Genomic DNA, 13,965 nt, shown 5'->3' with positions numbered 1-13,965 from the left:
ACTTTGCACAGCCACATCCGTCTCCGCTTTTTGAATCGAGCACCAAGCACCATGAGCATCGAGCGGGTGGCATCGACAAGCGAGAAGCCATGGACGGGGTTTAGGTCGAGCGCGAACATAAAGAAGTTTGGAGAATTGAAGCAAAGACGGGTCGGTTGCAGGCTTTTGAGGCTCTAGCACCACCAGCTATGCGTGCGCAACAAAGTTCTGTAAGTAGGAGTTTGCTGGATGCAGGCAAGATGGCCACCGGTTGAGCATGGAAGGTCGAGTTGGGGACAAGATGAACGGGGCCAGAACTACAGACCAGACGATCGTCGAGCAAATTAGCCACGCCTCAAATCGGACTTCCGACGAAAGCGAGGTCGTTGTTCCCAAAAGCCAAGTTCTTGTTGCGAGGGAGGTTCAAGTTGTCAAGATCTGCGGCTGCGTTTGCTGCGTCATTCGAGTAGCTCGATCAGGGCTGTCTCGAACCTTGACAAGCCTTTCAAGGTTCTGTACAGCCAGTTTTGTGATTTCTGTTTGCCTCTGTGGCCATCGACAATTCCCTACTCGATCGGCCAGCAGCCACGATAGACGCGTTTTGTTCGCGGCATGGCAATTGAGCTCGTCACCTGCACCAAATCTATTGTTTTCGCCTCTTCCTCTTCTGCCACAGCAAGGCGTCTGACGTACCAACAAGCAGCCACCACAACCTCCAGCATCAGCCAGCAGCTCAGCAGCGTACCGGCTCCACGCGCATCTTTAGTAGCTGCGCCATCGCGCCGGGCCATCGCGCTGTCCGAGCATCCTTGATCGCTTTCCAGTCCTCGACTTGACAGCCCAAGTGCTTCGTTCTTTCTTCTTGATTTCCACGCCGCAATAACTGGCACAAGCTGAGAGACTCGATTCTAACAAGGTCGTCGCATTGTTAATTATCAAACGCTCCGGCCATACGCGACCTCGCCGGCTTCTGGCCGCAACCCATTATTTACGCCACAGTCTTGGAATTCATGGACGCTTGACTGTCGCGACTGTTTTCTATCCTACTCGCCCCAGAACTGTCGACAAAGAACTGCGAACACCGATTTTGTCCTGGCGCGCAACATCTCAATCCCACCGCAGACCCTCTACACGTTCGCATATCACCGCGACCTAGTAAATTACGTATGTGGGGCTTGCTTTCTTTTTCCTTTTTCCTCCCTGTCGTGGTCCCCACGAGCAGTGGCTGACATGCGCACAGTCGACTGTTAATAATACCTTTGCGGCTCGTCAAATGTATGTATCCCTCGATGGCCACACGAGTTAGATCAGACAGCCCTCAGGTCGAACCCTTTCCTCCTCTTGAAGTCCCTCACACGCCTACCTTAGCATCTCATTCTGCCTTTGCGAAAGACAACCACCACCTGTTCAAACCACGCGCTCCGGACTATACCGCTGTCTCACCCAAATCTCCGGCACGCTTCTCGCCCAGACCTCTTACAGGCGCTGCTGCTCAGGCTGATGCCAGACGACTGCAACAACAACAGCAAAGTCACGAATCGAGCCAAACTAGCGCAAATCCCGCAGCCACCGCTCTGCATGCCCTTATGAGCGGCCCTGGAATGTCCAAAGCCTCTGATCTCGCCTCGCCAAATTTTTCTCCTTCCAGTCAGATGCGCAAACCGAGCACACACCTCACCGTGCCAGTAACGACAACCGCCGAGGCATCTCAGCCTAGTCCCGTTAGCCTCAGAAGTTTCGGGGACTCAGATGCCGTTTCACCCAATGGTGCAATGACGACAACTGCCCACGAGCACGCCCGGGATACTCAAATGGTCGCGGAGCCTGCAGAAATGACTAGCATGGACTATCCAGAGCCCACCCGGGGATATAACTCTGCCTCCAGCGCTCATCCTTCGCACAAATCGTTCACATATCCTGGTCCAGCATCCGTAGCAGCAGAGGCGGCCGCAGAAGGTCAGTCGAGAGCCTCTCCGTCGACCAAGCGGCACAAGTGTCCGTATTGTGCGACTGATTTCACACGTCATCACAACCTCAAAAGTCATTTGCTTACCCACAGCCAAGAGAAACCATATGTTTGCCAAACTTGTCAATCACGCTTCAGAAGGCTGCATGACTTGAAGCGACACACCAAGCTGCACACCGGCGAAAGACCACACATCTGCGACAAATGCGGCAGACGCTTCGCCCGTGGCGATGCCTTGGCACGACACAATAAAGGTCCTGGAGGCTGCGCCGGTCGCCGCTCCAGCTTCGGAGGTGATGATGACAGCAGAATGGGTGACGAGGGCATGGATGGCATGGAGTACACCGATAATGGCGAGAATGGCCATGACATGGACGACGAGGACGATAACCCGAGAAGAGAGAGCGAACCTAGTCGCAAGCGTGCTCATATCGAGGACTCGCACGATCCTAACAGGTCCATCTACCGCCAACACTCCAGCACCTACCCGCCGCCTCTGGCTAGCCGTACACATAGGGGTAACATGGGTCCCCCAAATCATCACATCCTGCCATCATCTAACGCTGTAACTTCTCCGGGGGAAATCACCAATATGAACCCGACAAGCAATATGGCACTAAACCCATACGGTTCTACGCCCACCGTTGTGCTCGGAGAGGGCGGCATCTCTCACTCGCCCAAGCCGCTGTCTCCCAATCAACAGGATCAACATCGCCTTAGTATAGCGGAAGCCACTAGCGCAATGCGTAACAGATCACCTAGCCTCACACAAATACAACAGGCACACAATGCGCGCAATGGACAGGCCACTCCACCTGCCCCTCACCAGATGTCGCAACACACTCAGCTTCCCTCACTGGCTGGACTCGCTTCTGGACATTCAATGAGGTTGCCAATCCAATCAGCAGCACACAATTCAATGCACAACAACATGCAATCCGGACCGATGCATGGATCAAACCCTGGGAGCCTATCAAGTCACGGGCACAGCTCGGGTGGCAGTATGAGAGAAATCGTTGGCGATGGCATCAATGATGTTTGGAACTACGTCAGAGCTCTGGAGCAACGATTCTCTCGCATGCAGGACGAATACGAATTGCGCATATCTCGTCTTCAGGAAGACCTGATAGCCATTAAAGGACATCTTAGCTTCCAGCAACCACGCTGAGAAAGCGAGACTCCGTCTCAAACATGACAAATGACAAACAACATGCCTTTAACGAACTTGGACTGTGATGGCTCAACAAGGAATAACATACCTCATGTGCACATCTTCAGCTTTTTTCTTTCATTTCCTTCTTATACCCGTACACATCTGTTGGGATGTGATGTTCTTCCTGTTACAGGCGGCGGAGTGGACGTCGTCCTTGCTCAAAGAGAAGGGTGTTTGCTGGCACACGGAGCTGCCACTGTCGTTAGCGAGGTACGAGGATGTTCTCGATTCTTAGTTGGACCGACAAAAGCGTCAAGATTGCTCAACGTCACTATGCTTTTGTTTGCTATCTTTCCTGGCTCGGTGCTGCTCATCGTTGACCATAGAACCTTGCAGCATAGATAGCGTAAAATGACAATTGTGTTCGCGAAAGTAGTTGTGTTTGTACGTGCCTTATTCAGAGTGAATGCTGCAGTAAGTGAGTGTTTGCATTCCGAGTGGTCCAATAAGCAGATTTGCAAACGACATTCCACTCTCACCTCCGGATCAACAGTTTTGACGTGCGAGTGCACCAGCAGCCCTCTCGGAGACACAATATCAAGACTACCGAGCTTCCAGCCTCATCACACCTGCATATCGACGCAGAGATGGACATCTTCACCAGAAAGAAGGTCGGCGAAGAGCCTGGTCTAGACGCACCTATTTTCACAACAACCGAGTCTGCCACAGCAAACCGCAAGACAGCAATCAGCAGATTCGGCAGAGCCGACAAGACTGATGGCGCGCAATCGTCTCGCTCCGGCACTGGACGTCTTGTGTCGAAGGCAATGCGCATCGTGCAGTTCTTGCTCGCCGTCTTGATTCTGGGACTTGTCGCCTACGCTCTCCATGTGTACTCTGCCACACTCGTAAGTTGACTCATCGTTGAATGCGCATCGAAGTTTCCACGATTAACACACTCATCACAGTTGCAACCGGCATACATACCCGCTCTGATCGCGGCAATCCTGACCATTCTGGCCACCATCCCGCTAGCCTTCCTGCCGCGCCTACCCGTTCTCTCATCGCATCCACTCTCGGCTGTACTGATCGATCTGTTCTTTGCGTTGTTCTGGCTGGCCATCATGGCCGAACTTGCTGCTTACAGTGATGTCACTAGACCTAGAGATCTTACGTACTACACTGGTCGTCTGAGTCAGCAGGTCAACAGCAACGCAGCCTATGCAGCCTATGCAGCATACAGCGAAACCCTCCACAGACTCAGAAGAGCGTGGTCATGCGGAGCTGCTGCTGCCGCGTTCGCTGGAATCGAGTTGTAAGTGACGAAGGCCCTGACCATCGCGAGCTAGTCGCTGATGAATGTAGTGTTCTGTTTCTGATCAGTGCACTTCTGCCTCTTCGTGGCCGTCTTGTAGGACCTGCGACAAGAAGCGACAGTACCGGCGTACCCACGAACCATCACGGCTCAGCCAGACACAGCGGTGCAGGAGCGTCGTTCGAGATGCAAACGAGAAACGCTGGCCATACTGGCCCTGCTAGTCCCACAAGCCCAGCTGCTATGCATGGAGCGAGCAACCCAGACGGTCAGGCCTTTGGTCATGGCAACACAGGTATGCTCGGATCTGCCAACAGAAACACGTTTGTGCCTACTCCTCCTGGACAGCATGAAGGAGTTGCTGGTATGGGAGACAGAGGAAACATGATCTGAGAAAATGCATGGTCGAGGAAGGCATGGCAGCCTCGGAAAGAGAAGATCCGATATTTGAATGCGGGGCGAGGTCAATCTGCCAGGCACAATTTGAGGTTCATGCAGACAAGGGTCGCTTTATGCAAAAAGTGGACTGAGAAGAGTGTGGGGGAGGGCCGGAAAGGAGATTAATTGCAATGCGCGTGTTGTCATTCGTCGACGGACATTTCCTAGTTAGTTAAACTCCTTTGTCTCGAAAGACTTGAACATGCCACTTGACTACTGAGTATGAACAATGACAATGGCCAACGGAAGTCTTGAATTGCGCAATGGCGCACCAACTCAATCAACCACTATGACCAACGGCCACTCGAACGGATCCAATAGAGCAAATGCATCATCCAGCGACGAAGACTCCCCGACTCGACGCCGTAGTGATCCACGTCCAGCATACAAACGCAAGATGTCGACTCCATTGGCCCCTCCGTTTATGGTTTCTGCCCCCGGAAAGGTCATTGTTTACGGCGAACATGCTGTCGTTCACGGAAAGGTCATAGATCTGCGACTACTCCCTCGACTGTGTACAGATGGCTGACCCCTTAGACAGGCTGCTATGGCTGCTGCCATCTCGCTCCGCTCCTACATGCTCGTCACCACTCTCTCGAAGTCTCGTCGCACTATCACCTTGCGCTTCCGCGACATCGACCTCCATCACACTTGGGACATTGACACACTACCTTGGGATGCCTTCTCCCATCCCGATCGCAAGAAGCGCTACTACGATCTCGTCACCCAGCTCGACCCCATCCTTGTCGAGGCTATGAAGCCACACATCCTCAATGTCTCTCCTCATATTCCCCTCCACGAGCAAAAGATACACCAGGCCGCGGCATCGTCCTTCCTCTACCTCTTCCTTTCTCTCGGCAACAAGTCTTCGCCTGCCACCATTTACACTTTACGTTCTACGATACCCATCGGCGCCGGTCTCGGTTCCAGCGCCAGCATTTCAGTTTGCATAGCTACTTCCCTTTTAATCCAGGCTCGCGCTCTTTCTGGTCCTCATCCTGATCAGCAGCCCGAAGAGGCCGAGAAACAACTTGAGAGAATCAACCAGTGGTCTTTTGTCGGAGAGATGCTCATTCATGGCAATCCCTCAGGAGTGGACAACACAGTCGCATCAGGCGGTAAGGCCGTCTTATTCAAGCGTGCAGACTATGCAAAGCCTCCAGTGGTACTGCCTTTACGAAATTTTCCAGAGTTACCATTACTGCTGGTGGATACGAAACAACCAAAGAGCACTGCCGCAGAGGTTGCAAAGGTTGCAAGATTGAAGAAGACAAACCCAAAAATTGCCAACCATATTCTAGACGCCATAGACGGGGTTACCGAGTCCGCATATGCTTTGATCACAAGCCCAGACTTTGACCCTACAGATCCCTCGGCACTCACTCAGCTAGGCGAACTTGTGTCGATTAATCACGGTCTTCTGGTCAGTTTGGGAGTCTCGCATCCTAAGCTCGAGCGTTTGCGCGAGCTTGTCGACACAGCGGGAGCTGGGTGGACCAAGCTTACTGGTGCAGGTGGTGGTGGTTGTGCTTTCACTCTTCTCAAGCCAGACTTACCTTTGATTGGCGAAGACATGCCAGTCGCTGAAACGGCCAACTCACAAGCCGAGACACTAGCAAGACTCGAAAAAGAGCTTGAGAAGGAAGGCTTCGAGAAGTACGAGACGACGCTTGGGGGAGACGGCGTTGGCGTACTGTGGCCTGCCGTACTCGATAACGGAAGCGATGAACTTGGAGGCGAGGAAATAGACGCAGAGAAGTTCGAAGCAGTCGAGGGTCGTGAAGGCGTTGAGAAGCTCGTCGGAGTTACAGGCGGAGTTCACGGAGGTGTAAGAGAAGGCTGGAAGTTCTGGAGAATATGATTATCTATAAACAGCTCCCTGTAAAAACACAATTACGACATTATAATCACAGTACTGACTTGGCCTCTCAAACGTAGAAATGTGATGCTTGTCTAAGTACCAGAGCGGAAAGGGTTGGTTGGTATTGTTCTCGAATGCATGCAGACTTGGCGTTCTCAAACAATGACGCCGTCTCTGGGACTTTTGATGATTGAGCAGCCACTAAATAGTTACAACGTTCACAATACACCGTTTGACAACAGACATCAACAAGACACACAGCAAATATGGGCAAATACTCAGACGACACAACTTGGGACGACGTCGTACCCCTGCCTCAAGATGACGGTGGCCCAAACCCTCTCGCTGCGATCGCATACACGGACGAGTACTCGGAAGCAATGTCATACCTCCGCGCAGTCATGGCCAAGAACGAAATGAGCGAGAGAACACTAAGCCTGACCGAAGACATCATCGACATGAACGCTGCACACTACACCGTCTGGTTCGTCCTTCCATCTGACCCTCTTAGTAGAGAAGCCCCCTTGACTGACTCGTATTGTTATACAGGTTATACCGCTCCGAAATCCTCAAAGCTCTCAACTCCGATCTTTCAAAAGAATTGGAATGGTTGAATGAGACCGCCCTTGCCCATCAAAAGAACTACCAGATCTGGCATCATCGTCAACTCGTCGTGGACCGTCTCGACTCCTGCAAGGGTGAAGCAGACTTCATCTCCCAAATGTTCGAGCTGGACGCGAAGAACTACCACGTGTGGAGTTACAGACAATGGCTGGTGCGCAGGTTCGAGCTTTGGAACGAGGGAGAGCTGGAAGCTACGGAAAAGTTGATTGAAGAGGATGTGAGGAACAACTCCGCTTGGAACCATCGCTTCTTCCTTGTGTCAGGGAGTAAACCACCAAAGACAGAAGATAAGCCTGTGGTGGAGAGAGAGATCCAGTGAGTGATTTTGCTGCAAACGAGTCAAGTCGCGACGACTAACAACAAACACAGATTCGCTCAGGAAGCTATCCGCACAGCACCGCAGAATCAGTCGCCTTGGAACTATCTTCGTGGTATCATATCTGCCGCCAATATGCCTATCTCATCGCAACTAGAGTTTGTCAATGAGTTTGCAAGCGTGGACTCTGAACGCGAAGACTCTGTGAAGTCTAGCCATGCACTTGACCTACTGGCTGAGATATATGCTGCCGAGAAGGAGCAGAGCGAGAAGGCTGTCAAGGCTTATGACTTACTTGCCACCAAGTACGATCCTATCAGAGCCAACTACTGGGCTTATCTGAAGGATCAGCTCAGCCAAGGTCAAGTAGCTGCTTAGACGTTAGCAACGCGATACGATAGGGAGGACGGTTTCAGTAACTGCATAGTGGCGTACTTTTTCAATCCATGATACCCAGCGCGGGCGCTTTGTCTATTTTGAATCTATCTGCTTTTTGAACGCTCGCGTGATATGCATCTTGGTCACGATTGACCACGCCTGTCGTCTCTACTCTGCTGCATCAACATGCACCGAGTCCTTCTTCCACTGCGAGACCATATCTATGGTGACATTGCTGCCACCGCAAACGATAATGACAACCTTGTCGTCTTTCGACACTCGTCTGCCCAAGGCTTTTTCCAATCGATCTCCGTAACACAATGCAACGGTGACGCTGCACGACAGCTCTACCAGCAGTCTCTCATCCTCTGCCAATCTCCACGCACCCATCATAGCTTCCTCATCACTCAAGACCAAGGTCTTGACCTGCTCACTCTGCATGGCCAATTCAAAAGTCCTTGCCGAGACCTTTTTGGCACCCAAAGTGGTTGCTTGGGAGGTTATGGCAGGTAGTGTGATGTGTTGTCCCTGCTTCACGCTCTCGGCCAAAGAGTCTGCTCCCTTGGTCTCTACAGCAAGGATCCTTGTGTCGCGCCAGGAGTGACGCTGTACACCCTCCATAACACCGTTGAATAAGCCCCCACCGCCAACCGAACAAGCCAAAACATCCGGCCTTGCCTTGTCCTCTCCAGTGAGCTCAGACAACTGCACAGCAATCTCATCAATCAGGGAAGAATGCCCCGTCCAAATCGTCGGACGATCAAAAGGAGGAACATAGACACATTCTTCTCCGCCCTCTTCTGCTTGTTTGATAACAGTGTCTCGCAGGTAATCATCAGCTTCTTGCCAACTCGCCCCGTATTGCAAAACTTCTGTTGCACCTGCTGCTTTCATCTTTTCCATCATCATGGGGTTTGTGGTCAATGGGACTACTACTGTGCAGGGTCGGTTTAGTCTTACGGCACTGTGGACAGCGGCGAGTCCGGCATTTCCTCCTGAAGACGAGTAGAAGTGGGTGCTTGATGGGGTTTTGGAGGTGGAGAGGGAGGTTTGCATGAGGTGCCCTATTCCTCTTGCTTTGAAAGAGCCGGAGAGTTGGAGGTTTTCGAGTTTCAGGAAGATTCTGCTGGTTTGGGGTTTTAGTGTTGGGTGTGGTTTGCTTTTGGGGTGAAGACTTACCATCCGGCTGCTTTTGATAGAGTGGTTGATTCGATCAAGGGTGTTTCTACCCAGGGATTCTTGGAAGGAGCCATGTTCGTAAGGTTTGAATGACTGATTGCGAGAATTGGTTGATATCAAAATTATTGGTGTTGAGTAGATGGAAAGCTGGCCAAGTTGTCGTTGAAGAAGCCTCGGCTAAATACAATACCACATGTCAAAAGTAGGGCGGCCGCGACCTAAGGTGCTTTGCTACATGGAGATGGATTGTTCAAACACGACACCATAATCACTTCGAGGCAACGTTCAAACATTGTGCGGCATGCAACTTCTCTTGGGGAGCAGAAGCTGTTCTCTTGACTCAAAACTTGGGACGCTGAGGCTATACAAATAGCGAACGGGGTTCTAGCTGGGACAGTCGTTCATGTAGAGGGAGCATCTGCAGTAGACACAATCCTGAGCAAAGGCGTACTTTGCGTTTTCATAGCTACTCCTAGTGTACGCGAAGCCGTTTCGAGAAAGTCATCGAGTTGTAGTCGGGTTGTCCCAGAATGCTTGCTTGACCCGTAGAAAGTTGGATGGTTGGGAAAGGCGTCATAGGCTCGTCGAGCCGAAACGTGTGCTCGCCCGTTTCAGGGCCTTCTACCCCTCCACAAGTCGTTGCTACAACAAACTCTCCTTTGTTTCGTCTCTCCTTGGAAATCACACCACGCACACTGTAACATCCCAAGACAATGGCTGCATCATTGACATCCATCCCGCGATTCCTATTGCCTAGACTATCATGGTCATCTCAGGCCCAGTCCTCTTACCGTTCCGCCGCCCGCATTCACGCCCCAACACAAAGACCAGCCCCTAGGAAATATACCGCAAGAGCACTTTCATGGGCCAACCGTTTTCCTGTCATCAGTCGCATCGCATTTGGACAAGTAGCAGTACAGCCCAGGAGACACTTCTCGGCTACAACCCAACGCAACAGAGACCACCACTTTGACACACTGAAGTTTGTCCAGAGGTTGCAAGATGAGGGCTTCACGGAGGAGCAGGCCGTGGCCATGATGAAGGTCTTGAGTGATGTTGTCGAAGAGAGGTACATACCGAGCAACCGCTACCGTAAAACGTCGCCAGGCTGACCAGGATCACATCACAGTATCCAAAACCTCACACGAACCATGGTACTTCGTGAAGACCAAGAGAAGGCAACATACACGCAGAAGGTCGACTTTGCCAAGCTGCGCTCTGAACTGCTATCGGCCGACTCTACCGAATCCTCTTTGACACGTGCCTCACACGAACGCCTCACCAATGATCTGGCCAAATTGAACTCCAGACTACGGGACGAAGTTCAGCGTACGCAAGCATCAGTGCGACTGGATCTCAATCTCGAGAAGGGCAGGATCAGGGAGGAAGCGAACTCGCAGGATCTCAAGATCAAAGAGACCGAGACGAGGATCGAACAAGAAGCCGCGGCATTGAGAGAACGCCTTGAGGCAGTCAAGTTCTCGACATTGCAATGGCTAATGTACGTTTCATGTCCAACCGGACCGACGGCAATTGGAGCTTGCTAACACGCGGATTCTAGGGGTGTAACAACGGGTACTGCCGCTATTATTCTCGGTGTGTGGCGCTTGCTCATGTAGCGGCATAAATGGCGAGGGAGTCGTTCTCTTTTGTTTCATTTGCTGTCCCACGTCATGGCTGGGACACGATACTTCCAGCGTGCTAATCAAGGCACGCATTGGTTTTTCCTTTGTCATGGTCAAGGTCGGACACGGGGCGTTTGGACATAGGCTGGCGAAAGGCCGAGGCGAACTTGAGGACATTTGAACAGACAGTCACAGTCACTCGGACTCATCAGTATACCCCCCTTTGTAGAGTGGGATGATGTAGTGGTTGAGCAGAAATAGAAGGATCTGGAGATTATTCTCGAAGAAATGGCCAATCTCAGGGTCGTGTTTAAGGTGGGCGAGTCCTGGTTAATTTTATTTTGGATCAAGTGACGATGAGGGGTCTGAATGGTCTGAAGCTCAGGGCAGCTTTGCTGGTCGGTGCACGTGACAGAGCGCAATGGACGGCCGCTGCGCCTTGGGACTTCTAAACAAGCAGCTTCAACCTTTCTCGCAGACATCCACCGCCGCCCTCACACCTCACCGCCTCAATCCACCCGACATCTACTCTGATCCCACAATACCAATCACAATGGCCACCGAAGTAAGTCGCAACTTCCCCTGCGCGTGCCGTCAAGCTGCGCAGCAATGCAAAGCCCAACAAAACCGCTTGACCCCCCTCATTCGGCCCGCTGCCCGATACGTCCATGATAGACACAGATCGCTGACTTCTTTCAACCTTCACAGCGTGAAAGGTATCTAGGCTATCCGATGGAATCTATTCCAACCGTGCAGACCATCTAACAACCACGCAGCAAGACCTTCCTCGCCAGACTGTGCGAGCAGGCTGAGCGTTACGATGGTACGTCAACCTGAAACATCACCCTCGTGTTTACATGCTAACCATGGCCAACAGAGATGGTTACCTACATGAAGGTTCGCACTTTCACACGATACAACTCTCACCATCTCTAGTTGCTGACATTCAATTCGTCATAACAGGAAGTCGCCAAGGTAAATCAAGCACGGTCTAGACTAAGCTCCCTCAAACACTAACCACAACCAGATCGGTGGTGAACTCACCGTTGACGAGCGTAACCTCCTCTCCGTCGCCTACAAGAACGTTGTCGGTACCAGACGTGCCTCGTGGCGCATCATCTCCTCGATCGAGCAGAAGGAGGAGCAGAAGGGTTCGGACAAGCACGTTACCATCATCCGCGACTACCGTCAAAAGATTGAGACCGAGCTCGAGAAGGTCTGCCAGGATGTTCTTGACGTCCTTGACGACTCCTTGATCCCCAAGGCAGAGTCCGGCGAGAGCAAGGTCTTCTACCACAAGATGTATGTTGACATTACATCATACCCTTTCCGACACTTTTCTGACAAACTTCCAGGAAGGGTGACTACCACCGTTACCTTGCCGAGTTCGCCTCTGGCGACAAGCGCAAGACTGCTGCCACTGCTGCCCACGAGGCCTACAAGGTAATTGCTTTCCCACCACATCGCTGCCTTGAATCGTCGCTGACAACTTCTTCTCCAGAGTGCCACCGACGTCGCCCAGACCGAGCTCACTCCTACCCACCCTATCCGCCTTGGTCTGGCCCTCAACTTCTCCGTCTTCTATTACGAGATCCTCAACAGCCCCGACCGCGCATGCCACCTTGCCAAGCAGGCCTTCGACGACGCCATCGCCGAGCTCGACTCGCTCTCAGAGGAGTCTTACCGCGACAGCACCCTCATCATGCAGCTCCTCCGCGACAACCTCACCCTCTGGACTTCGTCCGACGGCAACGAGTCCGAGCCCGCTGCTGCCTCTGACGCCCCCAAGGCCGAGGAATCCAAGACTGCCGAGTCTGTCGAGGAGCCCAAGGCCGAGGCCTCGTAAAGAAACCGCTCGAATATTCACGAAATCCACTTGACCATTTCACGTCCTTTTTCGCACAGACGCCCTCTGGCTTGGAGCGCGCCGTCTGGCCTGGAGCACTACTGAGCGTCGAAATGAATTGATTCCCCAAAATGCGTTGCAGCTTGACGAATACACTAGCCGATTTGACATTTTTCCACTCCTCCTATACTCTCCACAAAGCTCTCTTTTCATTTTGGCTCACTCAGTACCCGCGAAACAATCTTCGTGCTCCTCGCCATGATGATCGCCGTTCCCTTGACTGCGCTGAAATACCCCTCTTGGTTTTTTACTGTATCCCCTTTTATGTCATTCCTTATACCTCCCCGTCAATCAGGGAAAGCGCTCATCATGCGCCAAATCAACATTTCAAGATATCATCATGTCTTTGTATTGTGATGCTTGATATGTTTTCTCTTTCACATTAGAAGATTGCTGTTGACCACTTCCTAGCATAGCATCGGCATCACAACGCACGGATGACAAGAAGTGCTTTTGTCTGGAGCAATGACCTGTATGATCGGACGTAGTCTGTCAAAGGTAGGTGGTCGACGTAATGTCGCTTACATGACCGGAGTACACCCCGCGCCTTCCCAAAGAATAGAGACAACAATGAATTCTTTGTGGTTCTTCTTACAATCACGTCTGCCCGAAAGGGAAGAAAGAGCGAACAGGCATTGTCGACTTCAAATTAAAGCATTCTTTGTGTCGCTCAATTCTTTCATACTGTTAGCTATATCACTCGCCTCATCCACCCTAACATGATGATTCTCTGCTCACCACCAACCAACTTCGAGAACTAGGACAACCGATTGTAGTGTGGATAATTCCTTCTGTCTTTTACACATCTACGACTTTCAATCTTCCTGTGGCCAGGATATCTTCATTGGCGGTCTAAGCATTTGACGAAGACGATCATTGATCCTCTAGACAAACAATCAGTCCTTTCAATCTTGTATCTCGACTTCTGGGTGAGTCAACTTTACACAACAACAACATCTTCTTATTCGAAAGTCCGGAATCCCATCAACCAAACAAATGCGTTCCCACCTCCGTCTCCACCTCCCGGACCTCCCCACCCTCTGCACCATCTGCGCCTTCCCTTCCCCCTCCTCATCCACAACATCACTCTCCTCTACCCCTCCATTCCTCTCACGCTCCTCCAGCACTTGCTCCAAGACTTCTATCTCCTCCTCCTCTTCTTCTTCTTCTTCTTCTTCTTCTTCTTCTTCTTCTTCTTCTTCTTCTTCTTCTTCTTCTTCTTCTT

At 51.7% G+C, this 13,965-nt stretch overlaps 7 protein-coding genes across 7 annotated transcripts; 6 read left to right on the top strand and 1 right to left on the bottom strand.

Moving 5' to 3' along the window:
* The first annotated feature begins 852 nt into the window (after positions 1 to 852).
* AUEXF2481DRAFT_44602 (uncharacterized protein) lies at positions 853 to 3,529 on the top strand. Its single transcript, XM_013483925.1, has 2 exons — positions 853 to 1,143; positions 1,220 to 3,529. Exon 2 carries the CDS (start codon positions 1,269 to 1,271, stop codon positions 3,111 to 3,113), a length of 1,845 nt encoding a protein of 614 aa, XP_013339379.1. The 5' UTR covers positions 853 to 1,143; positions 1,220 to 1,268; the 3' UTR covers positions 3,114 to 3,529.
* Positions 3,269 to 4,864, top strand: AUEXF2481DRAFT_44601 (uncharacterized protein). Its single transcript, XM_013483924.1, has 3 exons — positions 3,269 to 3,348; positions 3,404 to 3,995; positions 4,086 to 4,864. Exons 2-3 carry the CDS (start codon positions 3,746 to 3,748, stop codon positions 4,415 to 4,417), a joined length of 582 nt encoding a protein of 193 aa, XP_013339378.1. The 5' UTR covers positions 3,269 to 3,348; positions 3,404 to 3,745; the 3' UTR covers positions 4,418 to 4,864.
* A 276-nt stretch (positions 4,865 to 5,140) lies between these two features.
* AUEXF2481DRAFT_70624 (uncharacterized protein) lies at positions 5,141 to 6,712 on the top strand (the record flags this gene model as incomplete). Its single annotated transcript, XM_013483946.1, has 2 exons — positions 5,141 to 5,335; positions 5,393 to 6,712. 2 exons carry the CDS (start codon positions 5,141 to 5,143, stop codon positions 6,710 to 6,712), a joined length of 1,515 nt encoding a protein of 504 aa, XP_013339400.1.
* Positions 6,713 to 6,889: 177 nt separating this feature from the next.
* AUEXF2481DRAFT_102412 (uncharacterized protein) lies at positions 6,890 to 8,030 on the top strand (the record flags this gene model as incomplete). The annotated part of the gene is made up of 3 exons (XM_013483962.1): positions 6,890 to 7,196; positions 7,262 to 7,651; positions 7,676 to 8,030. Exons 1-3 carry the CDS (start codon positions 6,979 to 6,981, stop codon positions 8,028 to 8,030), a joined length of 963 nt encoding a protein of 320 aa, XP_013339416.1. The 5' UTR covers positions 6,890 to 6,978.
* Positions 8,031 to 8,198: 168 nt separating this feature from the next.
* On the bottom strand, positions 8,199 to 9,283 carry AUEXF2481DRAFT_48495 (uncharacterized protein; the record flags this gene model as incomplete). The annotated part of the gene is made up of 2 exons (XM_013483941.1): positions 8,199 to 9,156; positions 9,210 to 9,283. 2 exons carry the CDS (start codon positions 9,281 to 9,283, stop codon positions 8,199 to 8,201), a joined length of 1,032 nt encoding a protein of 343 aa, XP_013339395.1.
* A 639-nt stretch (positions 9,284 to 9,922) lies between these two features.
* On the top strand, positions 9,923 to 10,828 carry AUEXF2481DRAFT_48494 (uncharacterized protein; the record flags this gene model as incomplete). Its single annotated transcript, XM_013483940.1, has 4 exons — positions 9,923 to 9,990; positions 10,168 to 10,278; positions 10,339 to 10,710; positions 10,771 to 10,828. The coding sequence occupies 4 exons, from the start codon at positions 9,923 to 9,925 to the stop codon at positions 10,826 to 10,828; spliced, it is 609 nt and encodes a 202-aa protein (XP_013339394.1).
* Positions 10,829 to 11,387: 559 nt separating this feature from the next.
* Positions 11,388 to 12,680, top strand: AUEXF2481DRAFT_48493 (uncharacterized protein; the record flags this gene model as incomplete). Its single annotated transcript, XM_013483939.1, has 6 exons — positions 11,388 to 11,399; positions 11,615 to 11,657; positions 11,712 to 11,731; positions 11,862 to 12,136; positions 12,190 to 12,277; positions 12,336 to 12,680. 6 exons carry the CDS (start codon positions 11,388 to 11,390, stop codon positions 12,678 to 12,680), a joined length of 783 nt encoding a protein of 260 aa, XP_013339393.1.
* Between the last annotated feature and the right edge of the window lie 1,285 nt (positions 12,681 to 13,965).

The sequence above is a fragment of the Aureobasidium subglaciale genome (genome assembly GCF_000721755.1).
Source record: "Aureobasidium subglaciale EXF-2481 unplaced genomic scaffold scaffold_35, whole genome shotgun sequence".
Classification (NCBI taxonomy): Eukaryota; Fungi; Ascomycota; class Dothideomycetes; order Dothideales; family Saccotheciaceae; genus Aureobasidium; species Aureobasidium subglaciale.
The sequence above is the reverse complement of the archived record's forward strand: the minus strand, read 5'-3'. Positions and strand labels throughout refer to the sequence as shown.